General features: G+C 40.3%; 1 protein-coding gene and 1 pseudogene across 4 annotated transcripts in view; one reads left to right on the top strand and one right to left on the bottom strand.

Moving 5' to 3' along the window:
- Positions 1-1,184: 1,184 nt before the first annotated feature.
- Positions 1,185-3,324, bottom strand: LOC119745998 (annotated as a pseudogene).
- A 5,452-nt stretch (positions 3,325-8,776) lies between these two features.
- LOC119744428 (basement membrane-specific heparan sulfate proteoglycan core protein-like) overlaps positions 8,777-26,655 on the top strand; it is a 164,258-nt gene continuing 146,379 nt past the window's right edge. For all 4 annotated transcript variants that reach the window (XM_038220356.1, XM_038220357.1, XM_038220355.1 and 1 more), the window contains exon 1: positions 8,777-9,397. In XM_038220356.1, the coding sequence (XP_038076284.1) occupies positions 9,269-9,397 (129 nt within the window). In that variant the 5' untranslated portion in view covers positions 8,777-9,268. The remainder of the gene's footprint in view (positions 9,398-26,655) is intronic.

Below are 26,655 nucleotides of genomic sequence, written 5' to 3'. Positions count from 1 at the left end.
TGCTCATTGGCCTGTCATGTACTGAAACAATAACGAATCACCAAAGAAAAGGAAATTACGATAGCAAAATTTTCAAAATTGTGACAATTTTGATGCTGAAATAGCTGTAACATTGAGGTTTCTGCCTGAAATGACATCACACTTTTGCTCAAACCAAAATGGCACCAAAATGCCCTTAAAAATAGCAAAACGAAAATTGAAAAATAAAGTTTAATGGGACACAAAAGTGCATTTCCAAGGATTGCATAAAAAATTACATTACTAGGCCCTTTATGTGTCAATGGTATGCCTTGTCCAATGGGATTTGGTTGTGCTTATGTGGGGCCCATGTTGTTTTAACATGGGTAGGCAAGTCGATAGTGGGAAAATGCCTCAACTCCCTGGGTCGTCACTGCTCGGAATCCTCTTGACTACACTCTACGGTTGACCCTAGTATTCGAATATTTGATCATCAATAGAATACTTGAATAAATGTTTGCCGGCGTGAATATTCAAAAACAAAAACTACACAGACACACACACAACTGTGATTTTTATCGTAAAGTTGGGGTGCTTTGTTGTCAGGTGCCACTTTTTTGTCAACGGTAACTTTTTGGTCAATCCCATCCTTTTAGCAGGTTAAAGACCTTGACGGGCAAAACACTCAAGCGACCCATATTGGTCGCAGCACGCAAACTTTAACTGGCGCACTATGTGTGCAACGTTTGACTGACGCCGCACGCAGTTGCAGCTGGCAACCGAATATTCGGTTAAACACAGTGTTGAGTAATCGAATACTACATTTTTCGAAAACAGACAGCCCTACTACGCTCATGTCCAACTTAGTGCAGTAAAACTAGCGGGATAGTCTCTGCACTGATCGTTGTTTAATGAGTTGCCAGTAGGAGTTCCAAGTATTCTAATATTTGAGAAACGTCTTGTAATTGTCAGGATTGATCAAATTGACTTATCTCTATTTTTGTGACTGTTATTTCCTGTTAATTACATGAATGATTATTCATAAATAAAGTAATTTTCTATAACAACCTACTCAAAACTGTTTCCAAAATGCTTTTTGTATGTTTTTGTGTTCTGCTTTTGTTTTATCATTGTTTTTTTAGGGGGGGGTGGTTTCTCTCTAGAGATTAAGCATCATAATTTTTTCACACAAAAAGTGGCATACTGTACATGAACATTCAAAGGTTTTTTTACAATTAGTACATTTTTATTTAAATCATAATTTACAGATGACTTTACATTAGTACATATGTTGGAGTTTACTTGGTTTTTAATGTAGTCAATTTGAAACACAGAGATGTGTACGTTATTTTATCAAGCATGATTGAAGGATTGTCACAAGACCTAAGCTGAGCCCTCACTGCTTGAATCTGAGTTTCCAATCGATCCCGATCTGCTTCTCTGATTGGCTGATGTTTGTCCAGCATTACCGTGTTGCATGATGGGTAGGGAGAGGGTGCACGTGCTCAGACGCATGAGAGGCTCAGGCAGCTGACCAATTCTTGTCCACTCGTTTTTCAGTGTGTCGTAGCACTGGATATCCCCGTGCCTCATAGCATGTCGTCCATTATAACCACCGATGACGTAAACACGGTGTCCCAGTGAGGCCAGCCCAGCCAGGCAGACTGGCCGCGGGATGGGCTTGACAGGCGACCACTGGTCAGTCTCAAAGTTGTAGCGCTCAACGACTTCACAGTCCACGCGCTTTCCCCGTTCGGTTCGCGTGTTCCCGCCAAGCACGTACAAGTTGTCTCCAACTGCGCACATCATGTGGAGGGCCCGCTGGTACCCATGGGCACCGGTAACTCCAGATATCACTAGCAGGGTCGTAACACTGCAGCGAGTTGGTGAAGTGCTTTCCGATCACGACGCCCCCAGTGACGTAAAGTTTCCCATCGTGCACTGCACTGGCATGGCCAAAGGTTGGGATGACCAGCGGTGCGGTGTAGCTCCACTCATTCATTGCAGGGTCGAAACATTCGACACTCACAAGAGATCCTTGCGCGTTCTTGCCCCCTACTGCGTAAATACGATCCCCTACGGTGCTCAGCGTGAACAAGGCGCGCCGTTTCAACATGGGGTGCATCTGCCGCCAGGATTCAGTCCGTGGGTCGAAACAGTGCACCGTGCCAATGCTGTCGGAGGCGTGGGAGTCTGACGAATACTGCCCACCAGCGACAAAGACCTGGCCCCCAAACGGCACCAGGGCTAGATCCAGGCGGCGTATGGGCATGGCATGGTAGGGCTCACAGCAGCCCGATAAGGGGTGGAGTTGGTAAACACGCTCCGAGGGCAAACCTTGCTTGTCCTCCCCACCAAAAGCCAGAATGACGGGCTGGGTTGCTGGGTTCTGGTGACCCATCCAGCACTCTTCTGCTTACCGTTCTGAACATCTCGACTCATTTCACCACTCACAGACTCTTGGATATTCTCCACCGTGTCGGCTTGACCCGTCACGTCACCCAGCACGATACACATGGGGGTGCTGAGCACTTGACCTTTGACCTCTTTAGCATGCTGCATCCTGTCTGCGTCATGCTCCAGCCACTTTTGTGCGGCACTGTGGAGTGCGAGCTTGCACTTCAGTTTCAGATTGGGACTATTGACCAGCGCAAGCAGATCCTTGAAGTCCAATCCCAAGAAATCGTCGCTGGTCATCACCTTGCTGAAATTCTCCATGATGACCTCTTCAGCAGCCGACCGCAAACCCTCGAGGTTGTTCTCACTTGCTGTGAGATAAATCTCGATGCAGTTCTCCAAATCCAGTTTCTTGCGGAGATATTCTCCACACGATGAAGCCACATCAGTTATCCGGAATTCCTTCCCTTTCTGAAGAACCTTCCTCACCAAATCGATGCCCATGTCTTCCAGATTGATGGAACCCGTGTACACATATTGGATTAACTTCTCTAGTACAACAGGCTCCACTCCATCTAAGACTATTTGATCAGTCTCCTCCTCTGTGATGTTCATTTCCACTTCCTCAGTTGACTTGTCCTGGTTGAACAAATCCCAGAAATATCCACTGTTTGCAGCCAACACTGCCCGGTGGACTCTGAATCGACGACCTCCAGCGATCAGAGTAGCATCACACAGCAATTCCTTCACTCGCTGGAGCTCCAACCCTTGCAGAACCCTCACACTGTGGTCAGCATTTGATGCCTTCTGCCTTGATGAAGCTGGTAGATCCTTTGAGATGTGTTTGCCGCTCTTTGTCACAAAGGGTTTGGGTAGAACGGGAGGTGGTAGTTTTGTCTTGTGAGAAGACTCTGTGCGGGGGACAGATTGTTCATCTTGTTCTGCAGGGGAAATTAGAATGAAAAAATGTATTAATCACAGGAATAGATTCTACTTTACTTACTTTGCTTTATTTCCACTTTCATCATAAATACAAGACATGCAAGGAAACCTCATTAATAATTAATTTAATTTATAACAAGAAAAGGACAGTATTTGTAGATTTTTACAGAAAGCTTGTGAAACAGAAAGTCGAGGGAACCTGTATGTAACATTCAAAAGAAATTTTGTTCTGTTTACGAATTACACTGTTTGAAATTAAAAACAAACATTATGTTGTTTAAAATTGAAAACAAACATTTTCGCTTTTGAAAAAACACAAAGTTCATTCTCTCCCCCCCCCCCCCCTTCAAGATTTTGAGCTAATCGTGTTCAGCATGTTCAGTCATGGAGGAATAAATGTTCAGTCCATCCAACAAAGTCTTAAAAACTGGAATAACAAATAATAGAATTTATTATTAATTTCACAAATTGTGTGTAAATTCCCATTAAGTCTAACAAAACAAAAAATCTAAAGTTTGAATCTGAAGCTAAAACTTTAAAAACATATCTGTCCGTGGTGCAAGAAAAGTTGGGAAAACGGATTTCGTTTCTGCAAATAATTTCATCCATCCAGTAAATTGTCCACGGACTTACCTTTATTTTATTACAAATTCTGACGATTTCCGTTCCAAAACGTTCAACTTGGCTCACACTCACAGAGCATGGCAGTTGCCGTGGCACAGCGTCCGCTCTATGCCTTTTCGACGCGCGTTGCTATGCACCTGTTGCCAATTTAAATGCCCCACCGAGAAAGTGTACAATGGTTCACCCTGAACGCGATTGGTTGAAAGGCTGAATGGGCTCGTCTCTGATTGGTTCGAAGGAGTGAAAACAACTGTCATCAGTTGGTGGCGCCCTTCCATTACACGTCGTGTTTGTAAACGGTTGGCGCATGTATCGTTCATTGTACATGTAGTTTTCACCACTCCGTGCATGGTGCAAAAAAAAGCTCCCAAAGCGGCTATCAAAAGAAATGGAAACAAGATACATTGTATTTTTCAATCATCGTCCGTGAGCATTTTACAAAACGGAGACAGCTTTCGAATCGATTCAAACCAAAAGCCTATAAGCCAAAATTAACGTTTGTGTAGAAAACGAACAGAAAATACGAAGAAGCAGCGTTCGTGATTTTGAAAATAAAATATTAATCCATATAAAGAAACAACAATAGTCCGCTGTCTACCGAAACCAAAACAACCTCGTTGTCAGTAGGTATATATATGTCCACCCGTGGAGCTATAAATGGCCTATCAGGTATTTACAAATTAGGAGGAATTTATTCTGTGTAGTGTAGTATCGATAGTAAAGACTCATGGGGATCATCTTCGCCACTGCAGGAAGAACCGCAATCAAGCAACCACCCATCAATAACTGACGTGAATGACAGCACAAGTTATTAGTTATTAAGATGGATTCTCAACCACAGGTGGCCGGCCACAGTCGTGGATGACTCACGACCACCAAGTGGCAACAAAGGATTCCCCCACTAGTCTTATGTCATAAAATACATCGCAGTGAGTTGTTAAAATGCCTGCGACTGGACTCTGTGGGCGACCGTGGCCTTTCGTTTTCTAACAAAAACCCGCCATAAATTTGCCACCTACGTGGTATGATATTGTCTTTCTCGATTCGGATTTTATACTCGCTGATGTTCGATGCGACATTCCTGATTTACTTGTCTTTGCCAAAATATCTTGAGACACTAATGCTTAATATTATCTCTCTCTCTCTCTTTCATCTTCATGTTCTTGGACGCAGACGTCGTCTCTGTCTCCGAAAGAGACTGCATGTTTTATTTGCGTAGTAGACATTTATGAAAGCCCATTGAAAGCCAAGGAATGTACAAAAATATTTGATTTCATCACATAAACCGCAAAGAGAAAAGGGGTAAGTTATTTTGTCAATTTTAGGTTGAACCACGGACTGAGAAATTGAATAGAGCGAGATTTAAACCTTTGACATCCGGAAAACCAGTACGGTAAAGTACGCTGCTCAACCTCAGATTTATTGATTCCCCCCCCCCCCCCCCCCCCCCCCCCCCCCCCCCCCCCGTTAAACTGCAAACTTTTCTGGGATAAATTGCCTCCTCGCTGGATAAGTGACACTTCAACCCCCAAAAATGTATCTAGACAGAAAAGGACAAGAAATCCAGAGGAATTTTTCACAACAAACCGCAAACCGAAACACAAAACACGGGTCCAACACGCCGTGGGGTAGGGGTATTAAGAGGCCCATCATCGCTGAGTCACCCCCCAAGAATGGCCCCGGAAATATTGATTCAGGGCTGGCAAATGTGGAAAAGTAAGTAAACAAACACAATTGTAAAACGACTCAAAAGTTGAATGACATTTATTATTTAGCCATATGGTGGAATGTAACACCCCCCCCCCGTAATGAAAAACATTTGTAACACAATGGATATCCCTGATGTACCCTAATGTCACTTTTTAGGATTTCTACCTGACTTTTTAAAGATGTATACTGTCCATGTTTTGTTTTCGATTTGTACCCCGAAAAATACATTTATTTTTAAAATTACTAGTTTTCTAGCAGTACAAAATTCATTCGCTTTTGAGTGAGACATCGACCGAAAAACGTCGGCCCACGTTTAATTATGAAATAATTTCCTCACTTTTGAAAGTGTTGCAGACATCCAAAATACAATAAAAAAAAGTATTTTTTTTTTGTGGTTAAAATCAAAAGCTACACATTGAAAAGTCGTTAGGGAGGTTTTCCTACTTATTTTTATGGGATTCTTTGGAATAATCTCTTCTTTTTCCCCCCCGCCAACCTCTAAAACTTCGCACTTTTTTATATCGTCTACACGGGTTTCTTAATTGAGACTTCCCGTGTGTACAGTTAATCAAAATACCCCCCCCCTTTTTTTTGGGGGGGGGGGAGAAGATTCAAGTCCTTGTTCAAAGTGATGTAGCAATTCCGAACAAAGGCTCGGCACAAAGTACAGCCAGACCCGCCCCCAATACAACCACAAGTTAAAGTGAGGACACCGGTCGTCACGTGTCCACGTTATGGAAATTATAAATTTCCTAATCAAGTCGTCCTCATTATAATGTTCGCCACATAGGAAGACACAATAAAAACGAACAAAGGATTCGTTTTCAATTAACTTCCCCGTCACAGTACACTCGGTTCTTTGTTCTTGCTTTGAAAATGGCATTTGAAACTCTGCGACATTTTCAACGGAAAAATATTGACTGCTCTTTTGCTCTATCACTATTATGTTTTTTTTTTTATAACACGACAGTTTACACAGGTCTTGCAGCATACATCGCTTTCCCACACACGGTTTTCCATTTATTTTTAATCTCCAATGCCACAACTTCATGTCAACAAACAACAGAACGTTATTAGTGTCTGGGTGCAGTGTTTGTTGATTCTAGAGAATAATGTCGAGCCGGAACGGTATTTTCCTTTATGCGGTTTTTGTGGTTCAAAGATTTTCTTGGCGGTATAAATGGCATTCCATGACTACCGATGCATGTACGGAAAAACATGTAATGGTGCAGACAAGTTGATTTCGGAGCGGACTCATGATTTGGCAGCCACTTCAACATTCCGAATTTAGTGGGGGAGGAGTATTGTTCAAAAGTTCTGACCGTTCATGTCTTTGCATCAACGGCGTCTTGTCCAAGGAGGCAAGGGTCATCCTCTCCTAGCTAACTGTGCCACGCCATGTGTGCGCCCATCTCCACACGTATCTCGAAATTTTTGAGAAGAAAACAACGAGCTATGTATTTTTTGGAAAGATTGTGTAAAATTTACGAGTTCCCCCTTCAATAATAAAAGACACCTCCCCGGCGCTTGCAAATAGACATTATGCGAAGCATCCATCTTAAAGAGCAATGCCTCCGTTTTGTTAGTATATACATGTACAGTATATGCATGAGTGAACCATTTGTGGATTCATTCTTTTGTTATTTTAATTCAGTAACAGCCTGTTCCTGAATTTAAATAACAAGAGATGTCGTCAAGATGGCAGCCACGCATATTAATATTAAAGGTCTGTTTGATTCTGGCCGGGCTGTTACGTCCCAATTACTGTATGGTTCCCAACTATCTTATGGTTGATAACAACAAAAGAGAGGATCGTCCTATATAGTTGGGACTGTCCCTCCCAACTATGGGGTCATTCCATCTATGGGGTCCAAGTTGGGGCAGTCCATAGTTCCCAACTATAATTGCGACCACTATAGTTTGGGCGTATTAAAGAAGTTCTTGGCAGCATTAAATATTTTTTTTGGCAGACTCTGTGCTCGTGACGCCATGGCCATCAACAGACACCAATTTCGGGAGGTTTTTGTTTCTTTATTACTTCAAATGGGCCCATCTTCCGCATAGCGTGTATTGTCCAAGCAAATGGATTTGACATGGTCTAGTAATTGTGGCCTCTGTGCGCAATGTGGTCTATCCCATTTCCTCTATAGATAATACAATGGGATGGGGGAAAAAGAAGAGCTAACTATAGCAATGCTGTATGGCAATGTTAGGCAAGTTGAAGTTATTCCCATCTAAAATGACTTATCGTAAGGGAAATGGACCGTCTGGCCGTGTGTTGGTTGCTTACGGTTCCTGTTATCCAAAATACACGTGGTCTGTATCTTTTCAGTGTGTTTTTTTTTCTCAGAAAACACATGCGTGCCTGCATGTTTCTTTTGGTAATAACATGAATAAGAATCATTCACGCAACATCTTATCATCATCACATGGATGGACAATAATTTCATGTACAATGTGCATCTCGTCAATTCACAATGACACTTATTTTGCCACCGCAATAAACTCGTCAAAAGTTGTCCGTCAATGGCTTTAAAAATGGACACACCTTTGTTCGTAGTTTTACAGAATAATGTTATGAAAGATATTATTAAACCGAGAAACCCTTTTATCTTCGGTTTCTAAGTTTTTATTGTGCGACATGTACTCTCCCTTCTCCCCGCTTTGGAAGTTCAAGAATCAGGATACTTTGTCGGATGTATACGAAACTGACATCTTGATTTTAATTTCAGGAAAAACACCAAGAAAGTATTCAGCTTTAATCACCAATAATATCGAATGATATAACTGTACATTTATGAGGAAAAAAGTTGTAAAAGTTTGCACAAACTAGACGAGGGCAGAGCACATGGGGAACTTGCGTGGGCAGATCCATTTCATTCTAGGGGATATATTTATTTAGCCACATCAAACATAACACGGCCTATTGTTTAATTTTCAAGTAGACCAATAAAAAAATCAACAAAAATAATTTCAAACATAGTATATCGTTGAAAGAGAAATTGATTGTCGACATTCATAATACATTGTAACGTGAAATTGACTTAGCCGTATTACAGAACTTTCGAAGCCCCCCCCCCCCTTACAGAGATAATCGAACCTTCCAATCAGTGCCAGCTAGCTAGCCGCACTAGTAGTACAAAGTACACGTTCCGCTCTGTTGGCTAACTGCTGATTTCGACGTACAGTTGCTGCTGCCGTTGCAACTGCACGGGTACGGTGCTGGAAATTGGCCCAGCATTTCAAGATTTTGGTCCCCTTTTTCGAGTGAAATGCGTTTGGATTTCACAGATCAAGCAGGTGGGTTCCAAAAATCAAGATTTCCAGTGGCCACGGCAGCTTCCGAGGAACGGACTAACTTGGCTTTTTTTCGTTAAAAGTGCACACTTATTTTTGCACTCGACTGGTGTTGCGCAGCGTGTGTAGTCTGTACGGCTGTACGGTAGGCCCACAAACTAAGCTGAGTGGTTCGAGTGCACGTGAAAACTTGGACATTTAACCCTCTTTTCCTTCAACGACCAGCTGATTTTATCTCCTTGTAACTTGTTCACACACACACCCTGGAACTGCTGTTGAGTGCTCTGGTAGAGGTTGCTACAGGAATTTTCTTTCGGGTGGATTCTCTGAGGCCTGAAAAATGTCTCTGATGACGGGGAGGTTAAAGTTAACGACCCTGTGCAGCCGTGGTCTGGCCGCCGTGGTCGTGCTCCTTTCCCTGGCCGTGCTGGTGGTGAGCGGCGCCGGAGCTGACTTTGACGCGGAGCTGGTGAGTGATTTATGAAACCCGAAACCGTTTGAGCCCGAGAAATATTATTTTAAAATGCGTCCGACTACAAACTTGACCCGGAGTTTAAAATAAATAGCCAGCTTGTTTCAGGCTGGGTGTGAGCAATTGTGTGATGACGGATTTTGAATGCGGATTTCTTTCCCCTGCACAGTTCGTGTACAATAGACAATACAGCTAGAATGTTGATGCATAAAGTGTTTGAAGTTTAACTGGATTGTACGTTTTATGAGTAGGCGTACTATAGTATTAGGCTGCAATAAGGTCAGTGTCTGGTTTGATAAATTGATAATTAGCAACTTCAGCAAGGGGTCAGCTGAACTCCAGTGTTTTTTTTCTGACCAAAACATTAACAAATAAAATGTAAATTATTCTATTTTCTTCAAACTCAATTGCTATAGAAATTTAAGAGAGTACCACAGGCACAGCAACCATACTTATTAGGAAAAAAAGGAATTTGACTCCACTCTTGTGACCGTGTACAAAGTCTATGGAGAGTTGAGTGCATTTTCAAAGTATTTTCTAACCAACTTGGAAATGTTTCTCACTGTCCTAAATTTATGTCTTTTCAATATTTTTGCATGACTGACCTTCATTGAGATAATATAAAAAGTGGTGTCAAGATGCATCATTTTTTCCCCTTTCACAACTTCGACCCAATCACCCAAAATGAGTTTTGTAAAACGATTGCCACACGCCCCTAAAATTTCTACACTCATTACATGCACAGACCATTGTGTAAAAAAAACCCCAGAATGCCAATCCTCCAACATTCACTGTTAATAGGTTGAGGCAGTGTCGATGACATTCAGAAGCAGTGCGGATGATATTGAGCATATTAATGTAGTCAACTATGCTTGACTGAGCATAAACAATGCTGGGTACACCCAATAAACTCGACACAAAGCATCGTCCTAAATCACCCGACACTTTTTTGCCATTCAGCCTCAATCCTCCAAAATCTTCCAAAACTACCTGGAGGATATTGAAGGATTGATTACGATTAGGGTTAATTTTTCAGAATAAACAAACATTTCTGCACAGTTTTGTAAATTAAAATATGCTGCTTTTTTCCATCCCTAACAGTCCTGAATCCTCCAAATTCAATATGATTTTGCACATCCGTAGGGAGTTAGGGTTAATAAAGTAAGCTAATATAGCTACATGTATTTAAAACAATGATTGCTTAAACAAAGCCCATAAACTCCCTGTGGTGTCAAACAGACCACAAGAGGAAGTAGTGTGAATGCATGCCACCTGTACAAGCTTAATTAAGTACCCTTTTCCCCCCAACTTCCCTGTGAGACCCTGATAAATGAATACCTAGACCGTGACGGAGTTCAGAGAATGTCATGTCTCGTACAGTATTAGTACCGGGTAAGAGTTGATCATAACGTTTGAAACGGAAATTTAAGTCTCACAGGAAGAGATACCTGGGCAACCTGTGTCTGGCTGCGGAACAAAAGTTCACAGGCGAGACTGCAACAGTGCATTCCAAGACACTCAACTTCAAGGCACATAAATCTAGACTACATTTTCTGTGTATCTTGCTTCGGCCGTCTATCTGTGACATTATCAGTGCTTTGAGTGGCAGGAATTAGGGAATGTTTGTGCTGAAGCTACATGTAGACATAACTAAATTTGTTACTCTCTCAGTAGCTGTATCTGGGAATTTTGAAACGCTGCTAAAAAGGGGTGTACAAACTGGAGGAATTGTCTCTGAGCGGTCTAGAGCCTCAGTTCTTGTCATTATGCGAAGTGTTAGCTTGAAAGTCATATGAAGCTCATGTACATGTATAATAGTAAAACAAACTGAAACAATTTTTTTCGAGATTTGTATTAATTTTGTTTGGGACCATAAACCATCTAAAATGTGTAGAAATTTACCGTCACAAATGGTATGGTTATAATTGTACATGAAAATAAAATACAGGTTCATTTAATGAAGGGTTTTTCTCTCAATTTGCCGGAATTCAGTCTCATGAATAACTTTGTCAATGCATTTGTCCAGAGTTTGCAGGTTCCAATCTTGCTCAATTTCTTTTTTGTTAAACCTCAAAAGTGAACCCAGTCAGTTTCCCTTTTTTTGTGGTTTTGTTTGAGTGATGATTTGAAATACGTGTTTTTCAGCTGGGGACAGGCCTGTCAACCACAGTATACAAAATACAGTGAGTAATTTAGGCTTTTAGATCCAAGATAAACCACAGGCAAAAAGTGTTCATGCAGTGGTGAGAAAGGTCCCTAGTCACCAAAAGAAGTCCCAATGTTTAGAAAAAGTAACAGTATTGCCTTTGTGTGTGTGTGGGTGTGTTTTGGTAAAATTACTACTTCTGTACTAAAAATAAGTTAAAACTGCTGGCTACATATTTATACAATGTATACTGTGTGGATAATGCTACAGTCACATAATCAGATCAGTACACTGCAGGAGCATGTTGCCAAGTACAAGATTGTTTGCCTTTGGGATAAGCTTTGAAATGGTACAGGGATTTATTAGTTTGGTGTGTACAAAAATGTACATGCACATAGGGCAGAGTGTTGCCACTGTGCTTTGTTGGGCTCTTGTGTGTCAATCTTTCTTTTTTTGGAGGGGGGGGGGGACATTTGTGTGTTTCAAGCCTGGGGGGTTTATGACTAGTAGGATATTTACAGAGTTCCTTAGTTGATTATTGTCACATGGAACTTGTTGTGTGGGGAAAGACTAATTTGATACATGGACAGAGTTCAATTGCCTGGTAAGTTCAAGGCACGTATAATGACCTAGATGTTGTACATTTTACATTGTACAACCATCAGACAATAGAGTAGAACGCCATTGGAATTGGAAAGTTCAGTAAAACTTTGTAGTGCATGTATGAAGTTAAACTTTCAGCCGTACACACATACCACATGTACACTGTTCAGCCTACCGGTACATGTAGTACGTACATGTACATGTACATTGAATCTTGTCTTGCTTATTATTCTCCATCTAGGAGATGTGTACAGTAGGCCTTTGCATGTATACATGTACATGTATGTGCACATTGAGTTTGTGTTGTACCAAGGTGAAAAGTATTGCAAGGTGTCAAGATTGAAAAAAAAAGTGAGGGTTTACATTTGTCCATTATGAATACGATAGTGAGTCGGCCAAGCATTTAGTTATTTTTGAAAGTGAGTTGATCAAACATTGATTTATTATTGGCTGTATGCCCCATGCGGTGAGGCTAGGTGTAGACCAGACGCCATGCTGTTTTGATAGGAACTACACTATGTACACGTATGTTCACAAGTTTGTTAAATAAGGCCTAAAAAAAAAAATAGTTCTGCTTTCGGTTACACTACCTACCCTATTTGACAGCACTGACCCTAATTTTTTTGGGGGGCAAATTGAGAAAAAAAAATCGAAAATCAACAATTACTACCACCTTGTCTACACGCAGACAACTCCATATGATCGTAGTCGTACACAAAAAAAAATTGCCCCCCAAAAAACCCCATGGAATTTTCAAATTCCATGTAATCGCAAGCAGAACTGTTTTTTTTTTGGGGCCTAATTATTCAGTGTAATGTAGGGACATGGGACCATCAAATTTCCCACAGTCCCAGCCACCCCCCCCCAAATCTCTACAGCAGACACCTCTTGAGGTGAAACTATTCACAGCAATTCCCAAGTGCCAAAGCACTTCAGTTCAGTTTGTTTTATTTTGCATTTTAGCAGAAATGCACAATAACTCTTCTGAATGCTTCAAGATCCTCTTGGGAGGTCTTTGGAGGTCTTTCATTTGGTGGTGGTGGGGGGGGGGGGGCTGAAGTTTTTGAATGGATTATAATGGATGTGTTTTTCACTCAAATTAACATGACATTTTCAGTTTCTGTAGCATTATCTCAAGGGTAGCCCTGTAATATTTTGAAGAGTAAATTTGCAAAACACAGATCCATTTGAAAAAAAATGAAAAAAAAATGAACGGTATTGAAAACTTACATACATTACATAGTAAAGGTAACATACAATTTTTGCAAACATCAAAAACAAAACTACCAAATTATTACGGAATATACACCTTGCTGGACTGTAAGTGAATAAAATTCTTGATTTTCAGATTTAGTGATAGGCCCATATTTGTCATACATGCCCAGTAGATGCAAGAGATGCGTATTTTAAAGAAAAAGTATAAAATTCGTGGAATAAATGTGTTTTTAGGAAAAAATTAATCAGTGGCATCTTTCATCTTCACAAATAAAAATATAAATGTTGAAGGCCAATTTAGATGTTTTAGCTTTTTGACAAGTTGATATGCAAACTTTAAACAGCCATAACTTGTCAACGGAATGTCCAGTTTAAGTGCAACAAAAAGTATTGTAAGGATAATTTTATTCTCTTTCTAATACCCACAAACTTTCATTTTCGACCTCATTTTGCTAGAACGCCTCACATAATACCGGTACCTTTAAATCATGTATGTATGTACATTTTGTCATTAAACTAGGAAGTGCATGTAACCACTACTTACATCAACAGAGATTTGTGGGGGACAAGTTGACTTTTCGAAAGGCTCACTTTGACAGACACAGTTGTTGTAAACAGAGTACAAAGCAAAGCAGCTGCAGCCACCCCAAAAAAAATTGATAAAAAAATGAAAGAAAGCCTTTGGCCCCTTGGGGCAGAGCAACTTTCAATGGGAAATGAAATTGTTTCTTATTTTTGAGTCATAAAGTTGGAGGCCACGGGTTTCAGAAAAATACCCATTGTTCAGTGCAGAAAGTCTGGCTTTCTAATTTTTTTTTGGATTTCTGTAGTTTCTTTGGCAAAGCGGATTTGCAGAATCTTAGAATATCTCAAAATCTTTTGCGACCCTTAAGGGAGATTTTTTCTATGGGGAAAGGCTAGTTTTGATATAACCTGGGCAAGTTGAATAACCCATAGACTTTTATGATTGGAGTGAACACATGTAAAATTGGCTATCAATGCAATTTTACAATAGATGTACCAATTGAACTTTGTAACTTTCTGCCTTGTATTTTTATGGCTGTTCCGAATATACCCAATTTCCGAAGGGGTGATTACCAACAGAATATTCGAATAACCTTTTGCCGGTTCGAAAATTCAAAAGGAATAAGAATTACGCACTTACATACACGACTGTGATGTTATTTTAATTGTAAAATTGTGTGTGCTTTCTATGCCACATTTTGTCAAGGGGGCCAGGAGGAGTTATGGGTGGCTAGTATGTGGCTAGGGTCTCGCCTCTCACGACTGCGGACACTATGTGAGTAGAGTTGTGCCTTGGTTCTCTCTTGTGGCACGAGGGTATTTCTCCGGGCCCTCTGGTTTTCCGATCTCGGGTTGAGCTTAGTGATTAGATACGTCGATATGGCTGGATATCAAAGGCGTCTTAACTTAATAATGATAATAATAATAATATCGGAGTCTTATATAGCGCACGTATTTACCAACTATTAGGTACGCAAGGCGCTGGAGATATGTCAATTATTAAAGAAAGGTAAATAAAGTTTATGAGAAATATGAGAACCATTATGTTGCACCACAAGATGCTGCGGCGCATAATGCAGCCACTGCCAGAAACACCGGGGCAAACCCCTTCTCTTAGCGATAAGTGTTACTGGGTTCTTTAACGTGCATTACACAACACACGGGACCTACGGCTTTACTTCCCATCCAAAGAACAAAGCAATAATGATAAAGTGCCTTGTTCAAGAGCACAAGCACCATGTGTCCACGGTCAGGATTCAAACCCATGTACATGTACCACGGTACACGAGTCGAACACCGTAACCATTGGACCACAGCACCCCAATCAACTTGCCTGCTTGCTTCAGCTTGCTCTGTGAGTAAGGGATAAGCCTCCCAAATTATTATTCAATTATTATGAAATGTTTTTTTTTAACTACGTGTACAAACCCCTAACCCGTTGAGTGCCCCTCTTAAAAAAAAATTGGGTGCCCAAGTGCCCTAGCTATGTACACATTTCTACTAGTCCACCAAATAACTTGGGGTTGAAAAACACAGACGTGTGCATATGAAATGCAGTTTCAACAAGCATACCAGTACTACATTGTACAATGCACAACATACTGGTATCCGGTATTTTAAATGAGGGACACATGCACATAACTTCAGTACTGTCAGCCTCGGAAATGCTTACATAACAAACCAGTGACATTGACCCAAACGATTTTTACAAGCACTCACACAGTATTTAACCACATGTCAGGATTTTCCTAGGCTGGGTAAATTGTTTGACCAGACATTCCTTGGGCCAGGGGATATGTGTAAATATTAGTAGTTCCAGACATCAACATTTCAGGTGAGTGATGGGCCAGGATTAGTTGGAGAACGTTGCGCCTGTAACAGATAAGTATTGCTTCGGAGATTCTGTGTACCACTACCAATCTAACTAAGGGAGCTAGTCTCACAAAATATTGCGAAAGCTCTTGGGAAGAAGTATTTTACCAGAATGGCTACTTGTTATTATGTGTCTGCACCGTGCGCAAAGGTGTTCAACAAACTTGATCCAGTGAGTGCTCACTAGTGCCCTTGGATCAATAGGGAATTAGTGCCATTGGATAGGGAACTAGTGTCATTGGATAGGACCTAGTGCCATTGGATAGGGAACTAGTGCCATTGGATAGGGAACCAGTGCCATTGGATAGGGAACCAGTGCCATTGGATAGGGAACTAGTGCCATTGGATAGGGAACTAGTGCCATTGGATAGGGAACTAGTTCCATTGGATAGGGAACTAGTGTCATTGGATAGGGAACTAGTGCCATTGGATAGGGAACTAGTGTCATTGGATAGGGAACTAGTGCCATTGAATAGAGAACTTGTGTCACTGGATAGGGAACTTGTGCCCTTGGATAGGGAACTAGTGCCCTTGGATAGGGAACTAGTGCCCTTGGATAGGGAACTAGTGCCATTGGATAGGGAACTAGTGCCATTGGATAGGAAACTAGTGCCATTGGACAGGGAACTAGTGTCATTGGATGGGGAGGGAAATTCTTTGCACATGAAACTCATTTAAATTGAAGAGATTTGCAGATCTACAATGTACATGTGTACTGAGTGACAGCCTTTTGTATACAGTGTTATTTTTCTCTTTGGTTGAGCACTCTGGCCCTGGGCCTTGAAATATCCTATGGGTAGTGACCATGGATGTGTCAGTGATGAAGATTGATTGGTCAGTTAACTTCCAATTAGGGATTAGGGTGGACTGAGAATAAAAAAAATGTCATCTAATGGCTTTGTGATGTCCATAAAGACTTTGGTCATTAAAGTTGCAAAAATGTCCTCATTAGCGAAAGGAAAACGCCATCGGGAAATGGTTTCTGGCGAATAAAGAGCGTATTGGAGTTAGAAAGTAATTTGAAGGTTTGCTTGTCATAATTCAATTTATAAGGGAGAGTTTGCACAGTACCAGGTAGGTACACTTAGGATACATACACATTATCCTCATTATCCTTGGTAATTCATATATACCTCGTACACTGAGGCAGTAACCATCATGGGTCTCCAGACGCTTGAAGAGAGACGTACGTCTTCACATTTGTTGCCAATTTGCTACCAGATGCACGACTTCCAAGAAATACGCCGAATGGTTTCCTCACAACAAAAGCTCTTGTAATACAGGCCTACGACACACTCCTACATGTATTTACCACATTCCCCAGATCAAAACCAAGAGATACGGTAACAGTTCCATTCCTTACCTCACAAAACTTCTGAATCAACGAAGTTTTTCAGTTTCCCACTTACTCCAGTATATGTAATATAAAACATTTCACTCTCACTTATGTAATAATCTTGGCCAGCTGTCATGTAATTTTGTAATGTTGTTTATTTTAAATTCAACTTCTGACATTTTTTGCGTAAATAACAATTGTTCTCAATTTTAATGTGTTACATATAATGTTTTACATAATTATAATGTTTTTAATGTAAACACCTGTAATTCAGCTTCAGCTGCGAAACAGTGATAATAAATTTGGATTTGAATTTGAATTTTGGTACTTCTGAGAGCCTGTCATAATACTTGCCAACTTTAAATGTTCATGACATAAAAATTGCAAGAACTGAAGGCCAAATTTACAGTTCAGAGCTTTGGGCCTAGTAGTTCAGTGCAAGGTCACTGTACCAGCATGGTGTGCATGGCCAGTGATACAGGCATGCACACCTATTGTAGTCATGGCTGCACTTACAAAAGTTGTGAAGCTTTAATGAACGGTTGCCCTGTGTGTACAAATTATATTGCGGGGTAAAAATGTAGTTCGGGGACAAACTGTACCTCTAAAAGAAATCGACACCAAATCAAAGTTCGATTGCTTGTATATTATCAATGATAACAGGGCATTTGTCCTGTACTATTAGAAGGTCAAACACATTACATGTGGCAGTTTTGGTGTGCCTAGTACTTTAGCTAGGAGTGCCCTGGCCAGACGCAACTGTGGTCAGAAAGGTTAAATAAATAATAACAGGCATTTACAAGCTTTATTTATATCCCTTCAACTGAACTACCTGTACCTGAACTTCCTGGAGTAAATTTATGGCCGTACTTCCACTCGAACTTTAGAGTCTGCCTTAGCTTTGTAAGGAATTGAAGCTGTTGATGAATACTGAATCGTAAATCCAAATGATTTCAAAGCCCCAAAACCAACTTAAACTCGGCATTTGCTCTGAATTTTTTTCATGTGGTCTTGTACTTTTTATGATTTACATTTACTTGTCTTTTAATTATGAATATGGAAGGACTAGCCTTGTTAAATATGTTTTTAAATATAAATGAATCAAAAAAAGTTTTAAAAAGTACAAGCCAAATTGACTGACGAGTCTGGTCCCTCCTTAGTCATGTCTTGTTATGTCTGTCACTGGTCTTCAAGGTGTAATACCATTTGCAGATATCCAAACACTAACTGATGAAATTATTTTTGAAATTATTTAGGGCCCTTCTTGGTTTAAAGATTGTAATGTCACAAAGCGTGAAATGATTCTTTCTGGCATGGTGTCATTTTGAAGAAATCAATAAAAGAAGGTCATTTCCAAAGATGTGTCTAAAGACGCAGCTGGATGAGAACGTGTCCCAGATGCTGATTTCGGGCGCAATTCAAAATATGACTTGGCTACTTTTTCATTGAAATCAAGATCCTAGAATATTATTTTCTCAGAATATACAGCATTCACAGAGCTGAAGTTTCATCAGGTTAGTTGTTAAGCACGCTTTTTTGAGCACTTTTGTTGCTTCAAACGAAAAAAACCAAAATGCACAAATGACAATGAAGTACTACCGGTACTATGTACCTGTAAAAGTGTTACTAAAATGAGAATATCGTCATTTTTCGGTAGAGACAAATATCATCACAGTAGTGGATTTAGCTGTGGAGGTACATGTAGGTTACATGGTTTAACCATGGAGCTATTAACCATGGTATAACTTAACAACGTGTGTCCACATTCCTATAAAGCAAGTATGCATGCATATCATGATATTTCAGGCTCATTTATTCCTACTTGTCACTTGCTCGTATTTGACGAACACAGTTTGGCGTCACCGCCACAGATCTTTTTTTGTTTCTTCTCTGGTCAGCAGCTGTTTGCAGCTGACCCCAGTTATCACGCCCAACCCCCCTGCTGCTCACTAATGGTCATAGAGAGTGCAGTGCATGGCCGCAGCTAGCTTGTTGGACCATAAACTCTTCTTTGTTGTATTACTGAAATGATTTGGGTCAATTTTTAACTGAAATTTTGTGGTGGAAATTTTTCTCTATGATTGGACTTTCATGCTACTTCAGAAGTTGCTCCCATTTTAAATTCAGTGTGTTCTCAATAGAAAACTTCAAGTTACATCATGTATGAAGCACATTGTTTGTAGTTTTGGAAGTACATGTACCTCTGGCCTCTATTTAATAATGCAAAATGTATGATTTAGACATTTTCATATTGTATTAATTTGCATGGTCCTTAAAATGTACAGGCCTAAAGCCCGGTTCATACAATGTACTTCACGCGAAAGCTTGTGCGAAGTGAAATTCATGTCGTCAACAATGGTGGATGCGCTTCAAATGTATTGTTGACATCACGAATTTCGCTTCGCTTTTGCTTTCGCGTGAAGTATGAACCGAGCTTAACGAAGAAGTTGTGTTGATGAATTTGATGAAATTTTGCCAGATGTGATATTGAATTTTAATTTGATGTCCTTAATTCCCTGATGTAATCTTCTGTAGTTCATAGCGGGCAAGACCCAGTTTTGAAGTCCGCACGATTTAAAAAAAAATGTATATGCAGTACATGTACATTGTATGCTTACAATAAAACTTAGCTTTCCAACTACCGGTACAGTGTATGAACTTACCGGTATTCACACAAGTGCATAGTACGCATGCCATAGCTACCGGTACGATTTTAAATCAAATTTACATTTGTACATACCTGTACATGTAGGCCTACACTGTAACGGTATGTTTAGTGCTCTCTGAGAAATGTATATTACTGCCCATTGTTGACACTGTAAAAGTAATCTGTGTCTAAAAGTGGCAGTACTGGCAAAGTGGCAGACAAAGCACTCTTTCAGTTTCCTGAACATAACAGTGACTCATTGTGTTTACAACAAGCAAGTTTCATGTCCCACATGATGGTACACAGATGTGCATGTAGCTTCAGTCCCCCCCCCCCCCAAATTTTTTTTTCCAAGTTTTAACCAAAACACCGGATACATGTGCCATCTTCTTTTTTCATTTTACTCGGTTTGTGCTCCAGGGCCACGTACTGTATGTACTTTAGTTCCTGTGCATTGTCCCTCCTTCAAATTTTGCAAGCATTCTGCCTTGTGAAATTCTATTGTTGTCAGATTTACAAAAGCGGGGATTTTCATGAAGGATCTGTGCGGTTGCAGTCCCAGTTGATGAGCCCGCCAAGGCCTGTCAATCTTTACCCAAAGAAGAGTAGAACTTGTTTGTTTCCCTCCCATTTGGTGTTTTTTTTTAAAACCAAATCCCCCACCAATACCTGTAATGGATGAGAAAGAGATCTCCATTTGGCAGGGGCTAACCACTGAGGCTGACCCATTCACTCTGGTGGAGCCCAACTTGGGATTTGGCCATAGGAATAATAAATTTTGTTCTAAAACAAGGTTCGTCGCCCGCCACACACAGTGCATCACGCACGCTTAAATACCGCGCGATGTACGGACAGTGTTGACCAGTTTCTCTTCTTCAAGACTAGCATTGTGCATATTGTGTGCACGACCTGAATTTTCCATTATTTTTAAGAATTATCTACCGTAAATATATGGACAATAATTAAGGTAAGTTTTAATCACTTTTTGTGGCCATTTTTATGCCCCGCGGCGAAGCCGAAGGGGCATACTGTTTCCGCCTTGTCCTTCCGTGGGTGGGTGGGTGGGTGGGTGGGTGTGTGGGTGTGTGGGTGGGTGGGTGGGTGTGTGGGTGTGTGTGTCCGGATAAATCGTGTCAGCGCGATAACTTGAGAAATACTTAACATATGAACTTCAAATTTGGTTTGTGGATTGTTCTTGGTAATCCTAAGAAGCCTATTGCATTTGGGGCCGAAAGGTCAAGGGTCAAGTTCACAGTGGCTAAAACAATAGAAATCTTGTCAGCGCGATAACTTGAGAAATACTTAACATATGAACTTCAAATTTGGTTTGTGGATTGTTCTTGGTAATCCTAAGAAGCCTATTGCATTTGGGGCCAAAAGGTCAAGGGTCAAGTTCACAGTGGCTAAAACAATAGAAATCTTGTCAGCGCGATAACTTGAGAAATACTTAACATATGAACTTCAAATTTGGTTTGTGGATTGTTCTTGGTAATCCTAAGAAGCCTATTGCATTTGGGGCCAAAAGGTCAAGGGTCAAGTTCACAGTGGCTAAAACAAAAGAAATTTTGTCAGCGCGATAACTTGAGAAATACTTTACATATGAACTTCAAATTTGGTTTGTGTATTGTTCTTGGTAATCCTAAGAAGCCTATTGCATTTGGGGCCGAAAGGTCAAGGGTCAAGGTCACAGTGGCTGAAACAATAGAAATTTTGTCAGCGTGATAACTTGAGATATACTTTACATATGAACTACAAATTTGGTTTGTGGATTGTCCTTGGCAGTCCTAAGAAGCCTATTGCATTTGGGGCCGAAAGGTCAAGGGTCAAGGTCACAGTGGCTAAAACAATAGAAATCTTGTATTTATTCTGAGATCATAGGGATTAGGGATTAATTCATATAAAACCTACAGAAGACACTAATGCTGTCAATTAATGAACGTTCCATGTGACCAAGGTACATGTAAGTTGATGTTAAAAGAGTGGTGTTATGTCATGGGAACAGTCACGGTTGCGGGGCATTTGTGTTTGTAAACACACCTGACTTGTTTTGTATAGCTTTCGTAGTGCAATGGAAATAGTTCAGGCAGAAATATGCCCCATTCAATCAGCACAAACCATTTGTTTTTTTGCCCAAGCAGGCATTTTCGTTAAATTGTAAGCCGGGCCATGAAATTGGACCCTGTTTTCTGCTAAAGCAAAAAAAGGGGTGCTCTAAGTTTTGCAAGTTCCAGTGCGGACCAGAGAAACACAACTTTTGCGTTGTTTTGGCTCCAAGCCTTTCCCCTATGGTTAAGCCTGGGCTCATGCTGTGATCACATAATGTATGGCTTATAAATCCATAGGGTCATGTGTTGGCTTCTGGATTTGGTAGGGCTAAAGTATGGTGTGTACATGTGAAGGTTCTGAAGATCTGACTCATACCATAGAGCAAGGACCTCATACCAGTAGTAGGACCTGTTCATTTGATCAAAATAATGGCACATCCGAAACAGTTTTCTTTACCACCTGTGCAGTAAGCCCAGCCAAGTACGCACCTTGTCAACAATTATGTGAGCCTCTCCGGTGCAACTCTGTATGATTCAGCCACACACGTCATGCATGTATGGACGCATGTCAGACAATAAGGCCAAAAAAAAAAATACTCGGTCTCTGGTCAGCGCGCGCGTCAATTTTAATCATGCGCGTCGACCTTTTTTTTTTTTTTTCAAATTAACACGGAAGCTACAACAGCGCCCTCTATTGCTGCGCCTCCTACAATTTTTGTACCAAGGAGCACCAAGGAATGGGGAAATTGCACCAAGGAAAATTATGGAGGACACCAAGGCAAATTATGGAGGACACCAATGTATAATGAGGATACACAAAAGCAAAATAGTACCCACCTTGTCTGTACAATACAAGCTTGAAAAAAAAAAAAGCCACAAAAAAAACCCCCCAAAAAACGCGTCGCCGGATCAATTCCGGAACTTTGGTCTGACCAAGAGACCGACTATTTTTTTTTTTTGCCTAAAGGGAAGATACAACAAAACGAAATGATCACATTATCACGAAACACCTTACTGGATTGTTATGGAATGACAGTCTAAAGCATCCTGTAAAATCGTGGCTCCTGGTGTGCTGACATTTTCAAGAATTTTCATTTCATTTTCAGCGTGGAGAAAACTTTTTTCCCCCCAAAAAGTGCTCCAAATTTTTCCTAATTAGTTATTCCGCATTTTCTTTGCAATTGATTACACACCTGTGAAGGGCTACAAGACTTCTAGACTGATTCTCTGACCGTACAATTCCACAAAGTCTATAAATTGCTCCGCTTCATCTTCAGTGGGGTCAGGGAACCAGACTTCAAGAACATGATTGATTTTCTTAGTTTTTCCAGCATCTACCGGTACAAGCCCAAAACATGAAGCAAGTCATTAAACAATATTTGCTATAACATACTGATCCTCCAAATTCATTTATTTCTGAAAATTTCAGAAAAAAGTGAATGTTGTACATTCCCTTTAATCACAGCTTTGATTGTTTAAAACACAAATGGGATCGTGGTTTTTCTTTTTTTACTTAATAATCAAGTTGAAAATAGAAAGTGACTGGAGGGGGGTCTGAACCTGTGACCGCCAGATTACTGCACCTGCAGCCGATTTCATGAAACCTTACGCAATGGCGCAACTCTGCTTGGGCCACAATTTACATGTATTGCGAAAAGCTGTGCAACATTTCACAGTTTGTATTATGACACATTTCACAAAAGTCTCATATATAGTGCGTAAGTCCACAACTTGCGCAATAAAGTGTGGCGTAACTTGTGCAATCATTTTGGTTGGTTTTGTTAAAAGCGTGTGAAATATTTGGTGGATGAAATGGAATTGGAATGATAGTATACAGTTGTTGAATTTGAATGAACTTTTTTTAAAATAGCTGGGAAAACCTACATGTACATTGTATATTACGGTTTGGTTAATAGCTTCGTATACCAAAAACTAAAAAAAAAAACCACAAAAACCCAAATACGAGGTCAGCTATTATTTTTTTGCCTCTGAAGAAGATCTTGTTAAGATCGGAATGTCAGGCCGTCTTAATTTTTAGATTTGTAGATTTCAGGTCAACCCATCAGAAAGCAGTTTGCATCAGTCTACATTTATGTTCACATAGGCCCTACATGTATTATTTACTTGTCTTAAGACGTTCTCTTGGCTTATGAAATAAATGTTGCTGGAATTTGTTGTTGTTGTTTTTTTTTCAGGTGAGACCCTTTTTCAACACCTAAATTAATTGGGATTTTGCAGAAGATTCTGTAATGTTTGCCTTCCACAAACAAAACGTGGAAAAGGGAGTGCTATGATAGAGGGAGAACATGTTTCAAAAAAGTTAACTTTTTAAATGCTGCTACTTGATTGGTTCCAGCTGTTGCTAAGTTTTTTTCCTCCCAGACAAACCCTTTGCTTTTCAGTGTTGTTATTGGGTCAAAAGGTTATGCCGCTGGGGGCTTTGTGGGTAAGGGGTAACCCCTATACTTGTTGGGTTGTTTTTGTCATGGGTCGCTAGCTTGCAGTTGACTGGATTTAGAAGTAACCTCATAGGAAAGGAATTTTGACAAGTCTAGCAGATTCTCATTTTGGTTTTTTTTTTGGCGTTTGGTTACAATAGGGTTCAAAGTCAGAGCCTTTCATCGGTCCTTGATTAGTACCTCTGTCTGGGAAGGGATCCCTGCGGGATTTATGGTTGTTTGATATGCATTTTGGACTTAAAGATCTAAATTTCAGTCGGGACCTGGGAACAATTAACCAGTTGACAGGTACGCTGTAGGTACACTTAAAAGTTAAAGATTAGATTCATAAAATATAACATATACAGGCATGCAGCTTTTCCTTGGATCCACTGATCATTTCCTTGTTTTTTACTTTACTCATGAATGCCATTACAAATTGAAAAATACTGTACAAAGTTCCTCATTATTTTCTAAACTCCAACTTGCATGCCTGCATATACCTACAGGTATGATATTGCAATAAGTCTGTGCAACATATGTACGTTTACCGGTACATGTTAGAGTTTCACCCTGAAGTATGGATTTGTTTTCTCAAACGCTATTTTTCTAACAATACAAAAGTTATTCTCTTTTGAGTGAGGTATCAATGAGATAAAATCTACCTGCATATTTTTTTTTTCATTTAAAAAAAACATGAAACAAGTTGGAAAAAAACCCATGTAATTTGTTTTAGAGCATGGATAGCTCACAGGTCTGTATAATACGGTATGTACAAGTACATGTACAGTATTTCTTTGTAACTTGTTGGACTCAAGTCACTGTCGTACTGGACATGCTTCTTTCCCTTGAAATTTGTTGATGGGACACCTTTGTCTACGTGTTGTATAAATATTTCCAACTATCAAATGATCTGTTTAAAAAAATTAACGTCTGAATTTTGTGTGACAGAATAACATGCCTTAATATTTAAATTTAAGAGGAAGGAATTTCAATATTAAGATACTGCTCACACATTTAACAGTGATGCAAAAACCAGATTGTGCCAATCATGGTGCCGGCGCTGTAAAAAAAAAAAATCCTGGCCTGTAATCTGTCAATAGAGGGTATGCCTTCCATTGTGTCTGGTTTCCGAATTAGATTAAGTTTGGACAAGCACATTAATTCTACTTCAGCAGACGCATTTAATCCAACTGGGATCTCCTTTTGGGAAGTGGACAAAAACCAGGGCCAGCGCTGCCAGATCATCCCATGTAGGGCTCCTTCTGTGGCCTTGGGAGGAAAATCATCTTATTGCTCCCAGTTCTTCTTCAAAGGAGTTGTAAAGATATGAGGATTTAGTTAACAGACAACAGGGTTACCGTTAGAATTTTGAAAAGTTCTTGGTCTTGTTGAAAATAAATAATGACATGTTTGTTTTGATATTCACAATAATAAAAACATACATACATGTGCATGGCTGAATGCACTTTGGTTTTTGTGAAGTTGTCTGGGCTGCAACATGTAAATATTTTGCATACACCGAACGTGTACAGTGCCCTTCACAGTTTCAGTAATACTTAAAGAAGTATTTAATGTAGTTAACTTATTTTCACATGATCACCAAACTATAATGTGAATACAGTGTGTACAATTTAAAGTGTGTTCAGGTTGAAGGTACCATAGTTTTTGGACTACATACAGGAAAAGTATGTGTGAGAAACTTCACAATTTTATATCAACAGAATTGTGGTATACCAGTACATGTACATGTACATGTATGTATATCGATGCATCACATGCATTGTACATGTACATGTACATGTACACAAATACGATTTATGTTAGCTGCACCATGTCTGATATTTACATGTACATCAAAACTTTTTGAGAATGTGTGTATCAAAAAAGAAAGCGTTGTTGTTTTTGTTATGAGATTTCCTGATTTCTAGGTCAGCTGATTTTTTTTCTAGCCAGACTAGTGAATGATGTCAGGCCACAAGAATGCAAGTGGGCTCACTGTTGCCCAGCAGGAGGGAAACCCATGGAGCTGCTGCCGAACCCAACGGGCTGGGTGAATGCTGGTCTCCCTCTTGATAATAGCCTTGTCCGTGGGTGTTGGGCATGGCCTCATGCTTACAGCTAAATTTGGGTCAATTTTTTTTTTTTACTGGGGTGTGATCGTGACAATTCACTGATGCAATGGTAATTTGCAGCACAGATATTCAGGGCCAGTGGTATAGCTAGGATTGTTTTTCATTGGGGGGGGGGGGGGGGGGGGGGGGGGGTGGTAACCAGCAAGGGTCGACCCACAACAAAACTTTCCCCAAATTTCCAGGGCACCACAACTGGCCAGGCAAGTGTTGCAAATTTGAAAAGCAGGGGGGGGGGGGTTCTCATTTGACGCTAGAAGGGGCTTTTTTCTTGCCAAAATATTTACATTTCATGG

The sequence above is a fragment of the Patiria miniata genome, unplaced genomic scaffold, assembly GCF_015706575.1.
Source record: "Patiria miniata isolate m_02_andy unplaced genomic scaffold, ASM1570657v1 HiC_scaffold_7, whole genome shotgun sequence".
NCBI classification, from domain to species: domain Eukaryota; kingdom Metazoa; phylum Echinodermata; class Asteroidea; order Valvatida; family Asterinidae; genus Patiria; species Patiria miniata.
Note: the sequence above shows the minus strand (reverse complement) of the source record. Positions and strands in the feature narration are given on the sequence as shown.